General features: G+C 38.2%; 1 protein-coding gene across 3 annotated transcripts in view; it reads right to left on the bottom strand.

Moving 5' to 3' along the window:
• Window positions 1-17,109, bottom strand: part of zgc:173742 (DNA topoisomerase I, mitochondrial) — a 187,394-nt gene that overhangs the window by 102,885 nt on the left and 67,400 nt on the right. For all 3 annotated transcript variants that reach the window (XM_039763499.1, XM_039763501.1, XM_039763502.1), the window contains exon 9: window positions 13,352-13,467. In XM_039763499.1, the coding sequence (XP_039619433.1) occupies window positions 13,352-13,467 (116 nt within the window). The remainder of the gene's footprint in view (window positions 1-13,351; window positions 13,468-17,109) is intronic.

Below are 17,109 nucleotides of genomic sequence, written 5' to 3'. Positions count from 1 at the left end.
ACCACAGATTCAAAAGGCAATTCTATTAAATCTAATGCAGTAAGTTGTATGGTACTATTAAGCTTTCAATTATACTAGTTATTGTGACTGTAAAACTGCTAATCAAAGTCTTTCAAACTGGTCAGAACTCATGAATTTCTACTAGCCTGGCTTGCAATGGAAAGCAAATCCTGTTCTAAATTTTCTTTTATGCCCTGCTATGTGCATGTGATCGGGGGTTGGGGGGGAAGATTCAAAGTTGATTAATTCAACATTAATTTAACATTCCTTCAGATCACCATACTATTATTTACTTCAAAGCCTAAAATTGTAATTGCCTCATCATAAAATGGACTTGAAAAAATGTGTACCATCAACAAACAGTAAAAGCTACTTGTGCTGTCCTCAGTTGTTCCCTTCTTAACATACTCAGAATGTGCTAGGAGTTTCATTCTGCTTCATCATGACTTCTTTTTGTCACATTTACTAATTTACCCAATGCAAGTCTCCAGCACATCTTGTCAGGCTGCAAGATCGCACTTTCCCAGGGGCGCTACAGATGGCGCCACGAACAGGTCCTGAGGAAACTGGCTGAGGTGCTGGAGGGGCGTTGACAGGGCAGCACAGGACCACCACTATCAGAGGACTGTACCAACTTCGTCACGGAAGGGGGGGGACAAAGTTACTCCAGGCCAAGAGAGACGTCGAGGCCTTTTTCCCCCCGACCAAGAGTGGAACATGAGGGTTGACCTCAACAAACAGCTGAGGTTCCCCACGGAGATAACTACATCATCTCTCCGCCCTGATATCGTGGTGTGGTCCACCAAAGTAAGATCGGTGCACCTCATTGAGCTGACCGTTCCATGTGAAGGGGAGATAGAGGCCGCCTTCGAGCGCAAGAAGGCCAAGTACTCCGAGCTGGCTGAGGAGTGCAGGGAGGCCGGCTGGAAGACCACCATCTACCCAGTGGAGGTGGGATGCCGAGGGTATGTGGGGCTGTCAACCACACGCCTCCTGAGGGATGCAGAGGTGACTGGAAGGAACCTAAGAAAGGCCATTAAAGATCTGGCAGAAGAGGCAGAGAAAGGCAGCTTTTGGCTCTGGTTGAGGAGAAAGGACAGGAGCTAGGGAAAGAACAAATAACCCCAATAACAGCTGCAGGGTGTGACAGGGAGACGTCCCTGTCACTGCTCCGCCACCAGGAGACGTTCTAGCGATTAAAGGAGCGAAACGTTGGTGAATGGTGGTTCCTAGCTGAAGACCCTGCAGCTGACCCATGGGCACCGGAGGAGGTTCGACAGGCAGCAATGCCAAGCAGGTTATACCACCTACCTGTACATCGACTGATATGCAGGTGTTGGCTTTTTCCAAAAAAATATTAAGGTTTTGCTTTGTAGTGTTTCCTTTCACATGCTGTTTTGCAATCACTTTGTATGAAACTCACTCAAATATTTAGAAATTTTAGAAGATTTTAGAGTTGATTAAAAGCAACATTGCTCCTTAAAGGGTTTGGTGAAACTGTACACCCCTTTTGATCCCAAATACTTCTGAGAAAAGACTCCCATCCTGTTTTTCATAAATATCCATTTATAAGCTTTGCTTAAAAAAAAAAAAAAAGATAATTACTTGAGTGAAGAATACCGGGAAAGGAACAGTACAGTCATATCTTCTATCTTGGAAACGTAATAATGACTACTTTTGCTTAAAAATGGAAAAGGTAAACGCAGGCATTTAACATACAATGTGTAAATGGCAATGGGGATTTTAAGGTGACTTCAGCTCAGTTTTGATCAACTCTCAGCAGGTAAAGGTGTCATGATGAACTGAAGAAAAATGAAACAAAGAGCTGTAGATAAGGTGAAGCGTTTGGATAGCTAAGTTTCTTGCTCACACTGGGACTTCTGATTTGGAATAGAACATAAATAGGCGATCTATAAACAGAAATGAGGTATATGTGGAATTCAAAAGAGGAAATAGACTTAAAAGCATGTGGCCATGACAGCCAAATCACATTTGGTGGCCCTTTAAATTTCCTGTGAGTACGGTTTTATGCCATACGCTATGAAGAGAAACATAACACAATAACGAAGAAAAGACAAGAAAACTGAAAATGAAATGTTCTGTCAAGCTATAACACTTTTTAAATGCTACATTTTTCTTCTATAACTTCTTCTAGGCAACTATTCAAAACTGCAGCTACACAACCTGCTAAAGATTTATAGGGATGCTAAAAAAACTTTAAAATTAGTTTTTTTAATATGTCTGTCCATCATTTGCTCAAAGGATGAACCTAAACTAAATAAAGTAGCCTTAACAGCTGGTTAGCTGCAGGAAAGATGCCAAAACCTAATCACAGACGTTTGGCAGAAGAGCCTGCACAGAGCTGAAAATATACACCATGTGTTGTTCTTGAATTCCGAAATGAGAGCACTGTTTGCTAAATCATGTTTTTACTTTAGGGAATGCTTTAGGTGAGGAGCATATTGGAAATACTAACCCTAATAAGTAATTCTACCAAAAAAGAGAAGACTTAATAGTACATGGACACATTTTCAAAACTGTATATATAAAAAAGAAATAAATAAAAAGCTAGAATTGAATACAAAATAGTTGAAAACATTCTAAATGATTTCTTGCTTAAAATTAAATTACTGAATTTATTTCCTGTATACCAACAGCTCTGATTGGCCAGTGCCATTTTCTATGCTGTGGTGTGCAGAGTTGGTAACATGTCAAGAGAGGCCCACCAAATCAACAAACTAATTAAAAGGGCAGGCTCAGTTATAGGACTTATTCTGGACCCCCTGGAGGCAGTAGCAAAGGAGACATTCAAAACAAAATTTATTTAAAGAGCTTCTATAAAAAGCAACTTTTTCCCCTTGGGACAAAAAAGTCTATCTAAATTCACATGGCAGAATTTCATCACTCTACAAATGAATTTAAAAAAAAAAAACTGTATGATTCACCCGAAGTGTTTTTTTTATTTTAAAACTTTTAAAAGTAAAAAAGTAAAAGAGCAGAACAGTTCAAAGAAAATGCCACACACATACAGTAGTCCAAGACCAGCGACCTCTGGGGTTGTGGTAGACGTCTACTAAATAAAAAGACATTAATATACATATACATGCCCCCCAATCTCCCACAGCACACAGAAAGGGCTTTCAAAGAAGCACTTAAGGGGAGAAGAAAAATCGAGACAGTGATCTTTCCTACTGGTCACCTGGGCATACAACTATAACCTCTGAAGGTGTTGATGTAGGCTGTGGTTAACCCAAAAAATATATCTTTATATAAAATACACTACTGTGGCTGTTCATTTGTCTGTCCAGGATTTTAAATCGCCTGTAGCTGACAAACCGTTTGACCTATTGACATGAAACTTGGCACACATACACAGGCAGTTCCCAGGTTACGTACGAGATAGGGACTGTAGGTTTGTACTTAAGTTGAATTTGTATTCAAGTCAGAACAGGTACATTACTTTAATAAATGTTGTTGACCGACTGTAACCAAGTGCTCTGCCAATGAATGATGGAGTTTCACCGCTTTCTGACCTTTTTATTATTTCTACTTTATTTTCAATGGTGATGGTTTTTCCCTTCTTTACTGTAGCACCAGCACTTAAATCAGATTTGTGTTTCAGAGACATTCTTGAAGGGTGAAGACAAAAGGTTAAGATTAGCTCTTCTGTACAGCATTGTACACTCTATCACAGCAGGTTAGGCACCAGTCATCAACATGTCTGATGTATAGGGTGATCCAGATCTAATTATGCAATTTTCATTACGCTATAACTTATTCAGTTTATTACACAGAAAATCACCCGAAAAATCCCAGACCATCGAGAAGTGTGCGAACTGACCACACGAAGAATCGTCCCCACAGAAATCGAAGTCATCCAGACGATCTGGATCTGCAGGACAACTTCCTGCTATGTGCGTAACAGTACAAGTAAGCTTGCTATTGAGAATGAATGGGGGCAGCGAGGGGCAGTTCATCAGCAGCCCACATCACAGTCACCTCCACTACAGTATGCTGCCTGCAGTGTCCCACTGCACCACTGCCCCCATTCAAGACGCAGCCATCCGAGGCACAATACAATGCTATCCCCCACCTCCCCGTTCACCCTCAATGGCCTCCATTCAGCCACAACAGGGTCACCACTTGCAGCGAGAGGCGGGCAGTGAAACCACTTGCCGCTGGGAGCCGCCCTACTGACACTACACTGCACGAGCAGCGAAATCAACCCCCTCCAGCCACCACTTGCAGCGTCCCCGGGCCGAAGATGACGGAGCGGCAGTTACTGAGGAGCATGCGTCGCAGCTGCGGCCCCGTTTGTATGTTGTAGGTCGGGTTTCAGTAACCTGGGGACTACCTGTACTATGTTACGTCTACTATCCGCTTTCGGGGTGATGATTGACCTCCAAAGTTATTCCACTTTTTATTTTATTGTAGAATCAACTCTCGGCAGCAGCCAGCAGGACGGTCGTGTGGCGCATGCATGTGGGCACTGTTCTCATCCCTACCACCTTCGTCGTAACTTCCCCTACCTCTTCATATCATTCTTGAGGCAGATTGAAGACTCAAGTGCCAGCTTAAGTAAAATAATTTAAAAAAAAAAACAAAAAAAAACCATACTAAGTAATTGCAACACCAACACTGACTTAAGTTTTAACGCGAAAAGACGCAGAAAAGAGCTGGTTAGGAAGTGCAAACTCTGAGCAAATTCATACCAAAACGTACAGAGAAAGAGTATGAAGACTATGGATGCAAGTCAAGTGTATTCAATGCATGTTATTGTGCAGTACACCGTGTATATATATATATCTATTTTATATATTTTATACTTTATATAACTTTATATATAATATACTTTATATTTTATATATATAATTTATGTAAATATATATATATATATATTTTATACAGTATATACAGTGGTACCTTGATATACGTCTGCTTTGGAATAAGTCCAACTTGGTATATGTTCTGTTTGGACACGAAAAATTTTGCTTGGTATACGACCTTTGTTTGGAATACAACTTGCGTGCTAACCTTGTTTACCTCTCGAGACAAAGCCACGACTGCCGACGAGCATTATCGCGCCAGTTGCTAGCATTCAGTGAACAACCCGCGCTATAACTCTCTGTGAACTTTCACGTGTGTGATATAGCGGGTCCACAGCTCCTGTCAAAGTCCAGCTTTAAAATAAATAATCACCGTGCTCACAGCTTGGTGAGGGGGCGTGGTGGTTATGTGGCTGAAGGTTGTCAGGGAGATTAGTGATGTGGGCGTTTCTCACCAAAGTGCATTTGTGAGGGACCGTCCACATTTATGATTGTTCCTGGGGCTGCTTATCTTGATAAACAGTAGTGCAAGTCGGCTTGAAGGGGAGTAAAAAGAAATGTATGGGAGGTTGAGTGAGTGATTGAGAGAGAGAGGGCTGCTTATCTTGATAAACAGAAGCGCGAGTTGGCTTGAAGGGGAATAAAAAGAAAGGAAGCAGGTGGGCCGCCAGGTAAAAAGGCACCGGCCTTCTTCTTGTTTTTTTTTTTTATTTTTATAGAATGCTTCCTGCTCTATTTTAACTTCGTTGTTTTTAAGAAGACTTTTTTCTATTGTTTTTAACCTCCACGTTTCACTTCTGATTTTATGGATTATTTATTGGAACTTTGGAGACTGCACTTTAATTTGAACACCTTGTTTTGTTAATTGCTTTAATAAAAGCACTTTGCACTTTTTCACCATACCCTTGCTTTACCGATGAGGTTAGCAGTGAGGCACATTACCGACGGTGTAGGGTTCAAGGGCTCCCTGGCAGCAGATGGGAGCATACAGCAAAGATGCATCGTCACAACGTGATTTTGTGTTTTTTTCATGTAAATTTGAATTGATTGTTGAAATGTATGAAGGTGGCATGCGTATCCGGGACATGGCTGTTGCATACCGTTTGCCGAGAACGACGGTATCTACGATTGTGAAAAAGAAAGATGTTATTAAAAAGTGAGGTAAAATTTTCATTTATTTCATCTAATTGCTTTTGTATTTATGTATTTTAGTATTAAGCAGTGTTTAAATTATTTTATACAACCCCATCAATGTATAATATGCCAATAGCAATAGGATTTTTTTTCATGGGAACGGATTAATCATTTTCCCATTATTTCTTATGGGAAAAATTTGTTTGGTATACATCCTGTTTGGTATAAGTCCAAAGGTCTGGAACGAATTAAGGACACACACACACACACATATATACAGTGCATCCAGAAAGTATTCACAGTGCATCACTTTTTCCACATTTTGTTATGTTACAGCCTTATTCCAAAATGGATTAAATTCTTTTTTTCCCTCAGAATTCTACACACAACGCCCCATAATGACAACGTGAAAAAAGTTTACCTCAGGTTTTTGCAAATTTATTAAAAATAAAAAAACTGAGAAATCACATGTACATAAGTATTCACAGCCTTTGCTCACTACTTTGTCGATGCACCTTTGGCAGGAATTACAGCCTCAAGTCTTTCTGACTATGATGCCACAAGCTTGGCACACCTATCCTTGGCCAGTTCGCCCATTCCTCTTTGCAGCACCTCTCAAGCTCCATCAGGCTGGATGGGAAGCGTTGATGCACAGCCATTTTAAGATCTATCCAGAGATGTTCAATCGGATTCAAGTCTGGGCTCTGGCTGGGCCACTCAAGGACATTCACAGAGTTGTCCTGAAGCCACTCCTTTGATATCTTGGCTGTGTGCTTAGGGTCGTTGTACTGCTGAAAGATGAACAGTCACCCCAGTCTGAGGTCTCTGAGTGCTCTGGAGCAGGTTTTCATCCAGGATGTCTCTGTACATTGCTGCAGTCATCTTTCCCTTTATCCGGACTAGTCCCCCAGTTCCTGCCGCTGAAAAACATCCTCACAGCATGATGCCGCCACCACCATGCTTCACTGTAGGGATGGTATTGGCCTGGTGATGAGCGGTGCCTGGTTTCCTCTAAACGTGACGCCTGGCATTCACACCAAAGAGTTCAATCTTTGTCTCATCAGACCAGAGAATTTTGTTTCTCATGGTCTGAGAGTCTTCAGGTGCATTTTGGCAAACTCCAGGCAGGCTGCCATGTGCCTTTTACTAAGGAGTGGCTTCCGTCTGGCAACTCTACCATACAGGCCTGATTGGTGGATTGCTGCAGAGATGGTTGTCCTTCTGGAAGGTTCTCCTCTCTCCACAGAGGACCTCTGGCGCTCTGACAGAGTGACCATTGGGGTTTTAGTCACCTCCCTGACTAAGGCCCTTCTCCCCCGATCGCTCAGTTTAGATGGGCGGCCAGCTCTAGAAAGAGTCCTGGTGGTTTTGAACTTCTTCCACTTACGGATGATGGAGGCCACTGTGCTCATTGGGACCTGCAAAGCAGCAGAAATTTTTCTGTAACCTTCCCCAGATTTGTGTCTCGAGACAATCCTGTCTCGGAGGTCTACAGACAATTCCTTTGACTTCATGCTTGGTTTGTGCTCTGACATGAACTGTCAACTGTGGGACCTTATATAGACAGATGTGTGCCTTTCCAAATCATGTCCAATCAACTGAATTTACTACAGGTGGACTCCAATTAAGCTGCAGAAACATCTCAAGGATGATCAGGGGAAACAGGATGCACCTGAGCTCAATTTTGAGCTTCATGGCAAAGGCTGTGAATACTTCTGCTTTCTCAATTTTTTTATTTTTAATAAATTTGCAAAAATCTGAAGTAAACTTTTTTCACGTTGTCATTATGTGGTGTTGTGTGTAGAATTCTGAGGAAAAAAAAAAGAATTGAATCCATTTTGGAATTAGGCTGTAATATAACAAAATGTGGAAAAAGTGATGCGCTGTGAATACTTTCCGGATGCTGTGTGTGCATATATATATATATATATATATACCTGCAGTCTGTCAGAGGTTTAAAAATAGTGGTACTGTAAGAATAAAATTAAATAAGGCAAGAAAGGCCGAGCTAAGCTTAGAAGTCAATAGGACACACAACAAATACTAAACATGCAATATGCATACTCCTGAAGAGAAAAAGTTTTCCAGAATCAATTACCGGTACACAACTTTATTTCTTAGAATAGCCATCATATTTTTTCTAGGACTTAGCAAATGTAAAATACCCTAAAATTGATTTAATACTCTTTGAACGCACAACACTTTGGATAATCCAAGGTCTCAATTTTTTGAAATGTGTAGCTCTTAGACACACTATATTTTTTGCTAGTCATGCAACGTTAAAATAGTACACAATACATTTATTCATCCATATGTTTTATATTAGTAATCATCTTAGACATTTAAGAGTCCTTTTCTGTTGATCAGTGTCACCAGATTTAATCCACTGAGATTCAATAACGTATAACAACAAAATGTGAAGAATTCTATTTTTGATCATCAATCTACACTCAATCCATAAAGACAAAGTGCAAACATGTTTTCAGAAAAGTTGCCACATTTATTAAAGAATTAAAAAGTGAAATCTCTCTTTTAGGTAAGTACCCATTGCTGTGACACTCCAAATTGCAGTTAGTTGCATCCTGTTTGCTTTAAGTATTCTTATACACATTATAAAATGCGTAGCCAGATCAGATATCCCGGGACAGCCACCTTTTCCATTCATTTTACTTGCATTTTGCACCCAGGAATAAAATTATCAACTCTCTTGACAATGGGGTATCTAGTGATGCCATCCAGCAGTAAGTCCCACTGTGAAGTTGCAAGCCTGCAGGAAAAGAAGCAAGGTCTCTTTTGGTGGGCGCAAGACTCAAAAATGCATCCAGAGAGATTAAAACCCAATGTCTTGATTTTATGGAAGTACATGAAGCAATCTGAAAGGGCCCTTGGTTCAATAAGTCACATCTGAGACTCTAATTCAAAATATACTTAAGTCTCTGCCTTTGTAAAAACCAAAAGCAGCATGAAGAAGGTACTTAAAACCCATAAGCAAACTAAAAGATATTGGTGAACAATTTCAGTAATCATTAATATTCTAACTATTTTAGGATTAAAAACCAGAGTTATATTTTGGTCTGACTGGAATTATTGGGGACTGACATATCAAGATGATATTTGGTCTTTACATATACTTTGATATTTGCTGAACCTGCATTCATATGATGATGCTGAATCTTCCAAGAAAAGCACATTAGACTATTTTTCTAGTGTAAAAGAAAGCATTTTAAAATAGCCACCTAGCTTGACTGATATGCACCATGATGTAACAAATTAAGGGTTAACAACTGACAAGCTAAACAATGTGCTTCACAATGCTAAACCCTGCCAAGATTCACCATCCCCTGGTCTGACAATAAGGCAAAGTTTTACAGAGGGTGCATTAAATCATTCATTTACTTACTGTTATACTTGAATTTCACAAATGTCCTGTTAAAATGCTTCATTCAATTTTTTTTTTTTCCTAGCCTTCACCGCTGCCAAAATGGTTGCTGCATAGCTAGCTTATTCCAGGTGTGCACAAGGTTTTCACACTGTTACTAAGAAGGTCTTTGTTTCAAAGGTAAGGTCAGGTATTTAACCCATTAAAACAAAGCAGAAGTTTTGCTTTCAAATGGTTATACATTTGTCTATGTATGCCACAGCATTCATGCTCGAGTCCTTACACTAAAAGATTGTAGATAAGTATTGATCACCATTCTAAAGTCTGCTTTCTTATCAAAGTGATGTGTAAGTCATTGCTTAGCCTGATTTTTAAAATGCTCAGTGTATTAGCTTTCCAAAGAGCAGAGGTTTTGGTTTCAATACTTTCCTCCAGAAATTATAAAAATTGACCATAAGACCATTTTTTTTATTACAAATCCACATAAAAGAAGTGGTCCTTGCAGGCCCTGTACAAGTTGTAAGAAAAGCTGTTAAACCACTTTGTGAGTGAAGAGTATACTTCATATTTAATTCGACACATCTCATTATATTAGTTATAAGCATTGATTTAAAAATTGGACACTTGTACTTATGGTACCTGCAGTGTATACTTAAGAGAGAGAGAAAGAGAGAGAGTGACAAATGTTAGATGCATCTGTGCTTTGGGATTTAAAATAAGAGATGAGGATGACTATTTTCAAAACATGTTCATATGAAAACATGTAATGGAAGGATTTTTCTAAAGAGAGGGGGGGATCAAGAGAGCAGATGGGCGTTGGTCGCTCAGCGCGAAACCCAGCTGCATTACTAATGTTTTGGGAGAAACAGCCGGGAATGTTCTAAAGATACAGCCATGGCTATGTAAGGAGTTGTTTTTCACTTCGAGAAGCTTTTTTCACATGTAAGCATATTACTGTGTCTTCTGGTATCAAGCACTAGTCTCAAGGCCGAGTAGAAGAAAAACATAGCGGCGTGTCCCGTGGAAGGAGGGGGTGTGAGAAACTGATCACTTCTGCATACACTGCTTCCACGTAGGCCGCTTTTGGGCAAGGACACCTAATTAGTATATAAGGGAAGGTTCCGCCCTCAGTTTCTTTGGATGCTCAACCGTGGGGAAAGGCGCAACCGCCCGGTCTTATCTGATAAAAGGCACACGGGGTTGATCCTCTGACGAGACTGACATGCGGGCTCCCTCAGTCTACTGGTCTAGGATGATGGCTCTGGGTCTTTTGATGTATGTTACTGTATGTATGTATGTTACTGTAAGTATAAGTTTGTCTCTTTAAGCATATATATTTATTTCTATAACCCATTCATATGTATTTATATGTTATAATTGAATAAGTAAATTTTATTTAAGTAACGGACCTCTTCTCTCTGATTCTTTGCCTACTTATGTTCTAATCCCTTGAACCATTTTCCCAAATCAAAACAAAACATCATACTTAATCCTTTTTTTCTTTTCATTCAGAATTATTCAAGGAAAAAACTAATAAATACACACAAGTAATATCAGTATAACGTGCGTCAGTAATTGGCCATCTTTACTGCCCTCATATTATTGATCAGCAACTACTAATTAGAAGTGCAAGTGAAACACATTTATGTAAATTCAAGTTTATAAATATGACCATGTCTTCAAAGGGACATTCTGGAGAAAATTTTGAAACAATACTTTATCATCCACATTACTGGAGGTAGATAAGCTAGGTGGAGGGGGAATACAATTTTTCTAAACATGGCAGAGCAGGTTTTTAATAGGATAGTGGGAGGAAAAAAAAATCAACAATAGCGGAAAATACCTTCAGCACACCAGTAACCTATAAAAACAATGTCCTGTTAAAACAACTGTGTTTATTTGGGGCACATAAGCAATGGAGGCTACATGTCGCCACAGAAGACATGTTATGAACACCAAACTGACTTAAACAAGTAAAAACTTGCAAACTACTTTCATCTGGCACCATTAAGTTTAGGCTCACAGAAAGTATTATTTTATAAAGCTTACAATTCTTTTCAAGTTCATATGGCATTCTGGAGCTGTTTAAGATGTGCTCTGAATAAACATACATACAACAAAACAATCCACAGGAAATGATAGAAGAGAAATGCTGTTGAGCACATAGTTATAAAATTGGCACTGATATTGTACACAAATAAAAAACTGCAACTCTGTTGTGGCTGTTATTTAATTAATTCTTTGCAGAGTACAGATGCCAAGAATCATTTTCCCAGTTTCCACCTTTTCAAGAAGCCATTCAGCTTAGTTTGACAATATATCCAAGACAAGAAATTCATTTAATACTAAAAAAAATTAAAGAATAATTAAGCTTTAATTCTAGTGAATTAATAATGTAAAAATCTGCACACAACTTCTTAATGCTGTAAAAATACTTGCAAATATACAATACAAAATGCAAAATAAAATTGCCTTTTAAACATATAAGCAAAGCAAAAACTTACACCCTTCTTAACAGAGTGGGCATTGTGACTGGCAGGTACATATTTAGTATTATTTAATCAGGGCAGCGGTGGGGTTAAATAATCACCTTGATGTCACACACAGACTCACTTGAACACATCCTTGGTCATGCCCCAGGATATAATGACACCTTGGCCATCTTAGATCCCATAAGCTAATGGAAGATTGACAGACTCAAATGGAAGACTACTAAAATAGGGAAAAACAAGTTCAACAAATAAACAACTTGTTTAACTTCAAGGCAATAAATGCTACCCAATTAACGCAGTATCTCCTTTCAAACATTTTCATGCACTAGACATTCAAAAATGCACAGACAGGGGATTAATAATAAGATACTGTATAAGGGAATTATGTGTTCAGAATGTATTGACCTGTACATCTGTTCAAAGAATTAAGCTAACAAGAATGTTTTTACATAATACAACCATTGCATATAAAAAAATAAAATTGTTTGACATGGATGTACAATAACTGTTCCCAACTTGACAGGACTGAGATGCAAACTACTTTTTATGAAACAGCAGTGAGTAATAATAATTAGATTTATCCAGAGATGGCAAGATATATATAACAAATGTAAGTATAACATTCCATTGATCCATTTTTCCAAATCGCTTATCCAGAATAGGGTTGCAAGGAAGCTGCAGCAAGTATCAACCACAAGGTAGGAACAATCAGAGACAGGATACCAGTCCATAGTAGGGAGAACACACACGGGCCAATTTACGTTCCCAAATCCAACTAATTTGCATGTCTTTGTACTAAGGGAGGAAACTCATGAGGACATGAAAAGAACATGCAGACTCCACGCAGGGAGCTTTCAAGAACATCACGTTGCTCACTTAAACAAAATAATTTAATAGAATTTTTTGTCAAAATGGAAAAAAATTACATCTGAAACTAGAGAAAAAAATGATAAAACTCTATAGAGACAAAAATAAACCATCACTTTTTAGTTCATAACCACTTAAATAACGATGATGACCTTAAATTTATTTACATACTGAAACGGACAATGCCTACTCTACTGTTATTAGCAGTCTATAAAAGTAATTTGTCAGCATTAGTGTGTCTTTACATAATTTTTCAAATCCAGATGAGAATGGTATTTACAGTATGTATACACATATGGTATGAGTGCACAGAACCATAAATTCTGAAAAGCACCAGTGCTATTAAAATGTAGTTTTTTTTTTGCTCTTTAACTATGGTGAGGCAAGTAATTTAGGCTCAACAGGAATTCCTATCGGAGTATGGAAAGCAAAACAGAAAAAAATAAATACTTAAAATACTTTCAGACGTCTTAGCACACCAGCCTTGATATAAACAGCTTTAATTTCCACCAAAAACAGTCAACCCTTACTTTTTATGTAATATTCTTCCTAGATACATTTACACAAAAATATGAATTATAATGATAGATGTATTAAACAAAACTATGTAATTGTAGAGTATAGCAAAAGATTAAAACAGTCTAGTAACTTACCATCATAAAAGAATTTTACATCTTTAGGAAGAGGTTCATATGCAGGAGGAAAGAAGGGTCCAGCATGTTCCAAAAACTTCCATTTAACACCATCTTCATATTTATCTTCCTCCCACCTTCAAAATTAAATTAAAACAGATATTATACACCAACCTTATAAAAAAGTGCATGTAGCTGAATAGTAGTGCCATAGCTTTAATAGAACTCTCTGATTCCTGCATCTTTAATTAACTGTTATAATTCTGTCCGTTTTAGTTGTTAATCGCACCTTGTCCACCAATTGAGTCTAGGGTCAAACTGAGTTAAATTTTGACTCATTCACAGGTCCTGCTGCTAATTTAGCACTTCATCAAAAGAGCAAATACAGTATAAGGATTCTGGCTTTGTTCAGATGGTAATCTTCTTTGAGGTTTTGTTGTTTATATTTCTGGTTTCATTTCTAGGCATTGTATATCAGGTTTATAGTCTGAAAATACAGATTAGATTCATTGTCTTCTTAGTCCGTTTAGGTTTTTGAAATTTGTTCTTTACCTTCTGTTAGTTTTGGCTGTCAGTTTTCACAGATTCCCTGGGTTTTAGATTGGAATTTTAGGTTTATTACTTCCTTCTCAAGAGTTTAGTTTTACTTTGTTTTTTCCTTTTGTTTATTTTTTCTTACCAGATTTTGGGTGTTTGTATAATTTATTGGCTTATTTTTAAATTTAATTTCTATTTTTCATAGTATCATTTAACACTAGAATTACCGAAGCCTACGAAAAAATTCATAATCCCGGCCCACCTTAAATCCCTTCGCACCTCTCCATTATTGTCTTTTTTGTGTTGCAAATGTGCAGGCTGCTTGCTGCTTCTGCTGATCGACACATTTACAACACAAAAGACACTAACTGAGAGGTGCAAAGGGATTTAAGGTGGCCCAGGATTACAAGATTTTTAGTAGACTTTGGTAATTTTAGTGTTAAATTTGCTTTGGTTTCTAGTTTGGGGTTTTCATTTATCATTTTAGCTTCAATTATTTAGGAGATAAAAGCATTCCCAGGGTATGATTTTCAGATTTTTGCCTATGCCTGTAAAACTCAGCTTTAATAATATTGCCAAATCAATACAATGCTTAGCACATTTTTTACAATGACATATAATACAATCAACTACCATACTACCATTCTCATTCCTACAGTATATCAGGAAAAAAAGACTAAAAAAGTTGTTTTTGTTTTAAATGATAATCCTCTTGCAGTAATTTTTATGCATTTTTCAATGATGTTTGTTTTTAGTTTTTGGGCTAAGGAAATGAATAAGAAAATAATGAAATTTCATTTTTCAGTGTGGCATGGGGGGGAATTGGTGCCTTTTCAGTTTTGCCTTCTCCGCTGTCTTGAACTGATATATTTCTTCTCCCCAAACAAATGCCTTCAATCCGCTGATATATGCTCCCATTTCTATTCCCATTTCAATGAACTGAACTTAGTTGTATTTACTAAAATTTAAGTATACACACATGCTGAATAAAGCTGTGTCTGGTAGAAATTGAACTCTGTTAATTATTATTATTTATCTATTACAAGAGCAAACAGGAAAAAAACTGTTCAATTACACATTACCTAAAGTGTGTTTCAGAGTATTTAAACAAAATACAACAATTTCATGTACAGAAAAGCTTAGTTTTTTCAAAATGTACTGCTGAAAAAGTAACAGCCTCTATTATGATGTGTGAGGAATTTTAAACCAGAAAACCATAAAGAAATATGATTGGTTCTGCCCGGGGAAATGCATGTAATCTTTTCTTCTTTGGTTCAACTACTTTTCACAGGATTACAAAAAGCTGCATGTGCTGGAATAAGGGAATTTTGTTTCTGAAGAGAACAGAAATTACATTTCCTCCAATGCAATTCCTGTTCAGTGGCATAAAATTCATATGCTATCAACAAAATCATCTTCTGTAAATCAGTCAATTTAAGTATTTTTGCAATGAGCATGGGAGATTATACTGGATTTGCCAAGCAGTATGAATCTGCTCCATCTTCACTTGGATCGCTGAAGTTTTACTGAATCTTGTTAATTGTCAGATTTTTCAACCTTATTAGTTGTATGGCCTAAAGTCAGGTGTGTAGCACAGAACTCTGTGACCTATACATGAGCAGTCTCTGTGGTCCCCTTCCTCTCAAAAACAAAATTTTTCATTCCAGACTTCCAACCTGGGTAATTACGGTCCTTTTTCCCTCCACTACAATGTCCATGCTACAGTCCATAGTAGTGCTAAAGATAAGAGTAGATTCTTAGTTGCGTAAGGTAGCAATGAATGGCATCTGCAGAATTAAATTTTGTATGGTTCTGTAAGCAATTAACAGGAAATAACAGCTTCTGAGGAGTGGTAATCATTTCAGAGTAGGAAACACCCCGGATCTGCTGCTCAATACACTAATTCTAGCAACTTCAACAAAAGTATGCAAGTTTAACTCTAAAGGTAACTTGCTTAATTAGTTTCCCAAATAACAAGTCCTATTCTTGGTTTTGGTATTACTCTTTTATCCCACGACTCAGCGCATACATACAGTCATGTGAAAACATTAGGACACCCTTTGAAAGCATGTGGTTTTTTGTAACATTTTTAATAAATGGTTATTTCATCTCCGTTTCAACAATACAGAGAGATTAAAGTAATCCAACTAAACAAAGAAAACTGAAGAAAAGTCTTTTCAAGATCTTCTGTAAATGTCATTCTACAAAAATGCCTATTCTAACTGAGGAAAAAGATAGGACACCCTCACATGTATTCCCTCTTAAATTGGCTCAGATCTCACACAGGTATATCACACCAGGTGCACATAATTAGTAGATCGTTACTCTGCATGTTGAATGAGGCTTGCCCTATTTAAACCTCAGACATTTAGTTTGGTGTGCTCCTGACTGTTGAAGTGAGAGTGAGCACCATGGTGAGAACAAAAGAGCTGTCAGAGGACTTCAGAAAAAAGATTGTAGCAGCCTATGAGTCTGGGAAGGGATTTAAAAAGATCTCAAAAGATTTTGAAATCAGCCATTCCACTGTCCGGAAGATAGTCTACAAGTGGAGGGCTTTCAAAACAACTGCCAACATGCCCAGGACTGGTCGCCCCAGCAAGTTCACCCCAAGAGCAGACCGCAAGATGCTAAAAGAGGTCTCCAAAACCCTAAAGTGTCATCTCGAGAACTACAGCAGGCTCTGGCTACTGTTGATGTAGAAGTACATGCCTCTACAATCAGAAAGAGACTGTACAAGTTTAACTTGCATGGGAGGTGTGCAAGGAGGAAACCTTTGCTTTCCAAGAGAAACATCGAGGCCAGACTGACATTTGCCAGAGATAAAGTTGACAAAGACCAGGACTTCTGGAATAATGTTCTTTGGACAGATGAGTCCAAAATTGAATTATTTGGACACAACAGCAGAGGACATGTTTGGCGTAAACCAAACACAGCATTCCAAGAAAAGAACCTCATACCAACTGTGAAGCATGGAGGTGGAAGTGTCATGGTTTGGGGCTGCTTTGCTGCAGCAGGACCTGGTCAGCTCACCATCATAGAATCCACGATGAATTCTACTGTGTATCAGAAGGTGCTTGAAGAACATGTGAGACCATCAGTTAGAAAATTAAAGCTGAAGCGGAACTGGACCATGCAACATGACAATGACCCAAAACATACTAGTAAATCAACCAAAGATTGGCTGAAAAAGAAGAAATGGAGAGTCCTGGAATGGCCAAGTCAAAGTCCAGATTTGAATCCCA

Source organism: Polypterus senegalus, chromosome 9, assembly GCF_016835505.1.
Source record: "Polypterus senegalus isolate Bchr_013 chromosome 9, ASM1683550v1, whole genome shotgun sequence".
NCBI lineage: Eukaryota > Metazoa > Chordata > Cladistia > Polypteriformes > Polypteridae > Polypterus > Polypterus senegalus.
Note: the sequence above shows the minus strand (reverse complement) of the source record. Positions and strands in the feature narration are given on the sequence as shown.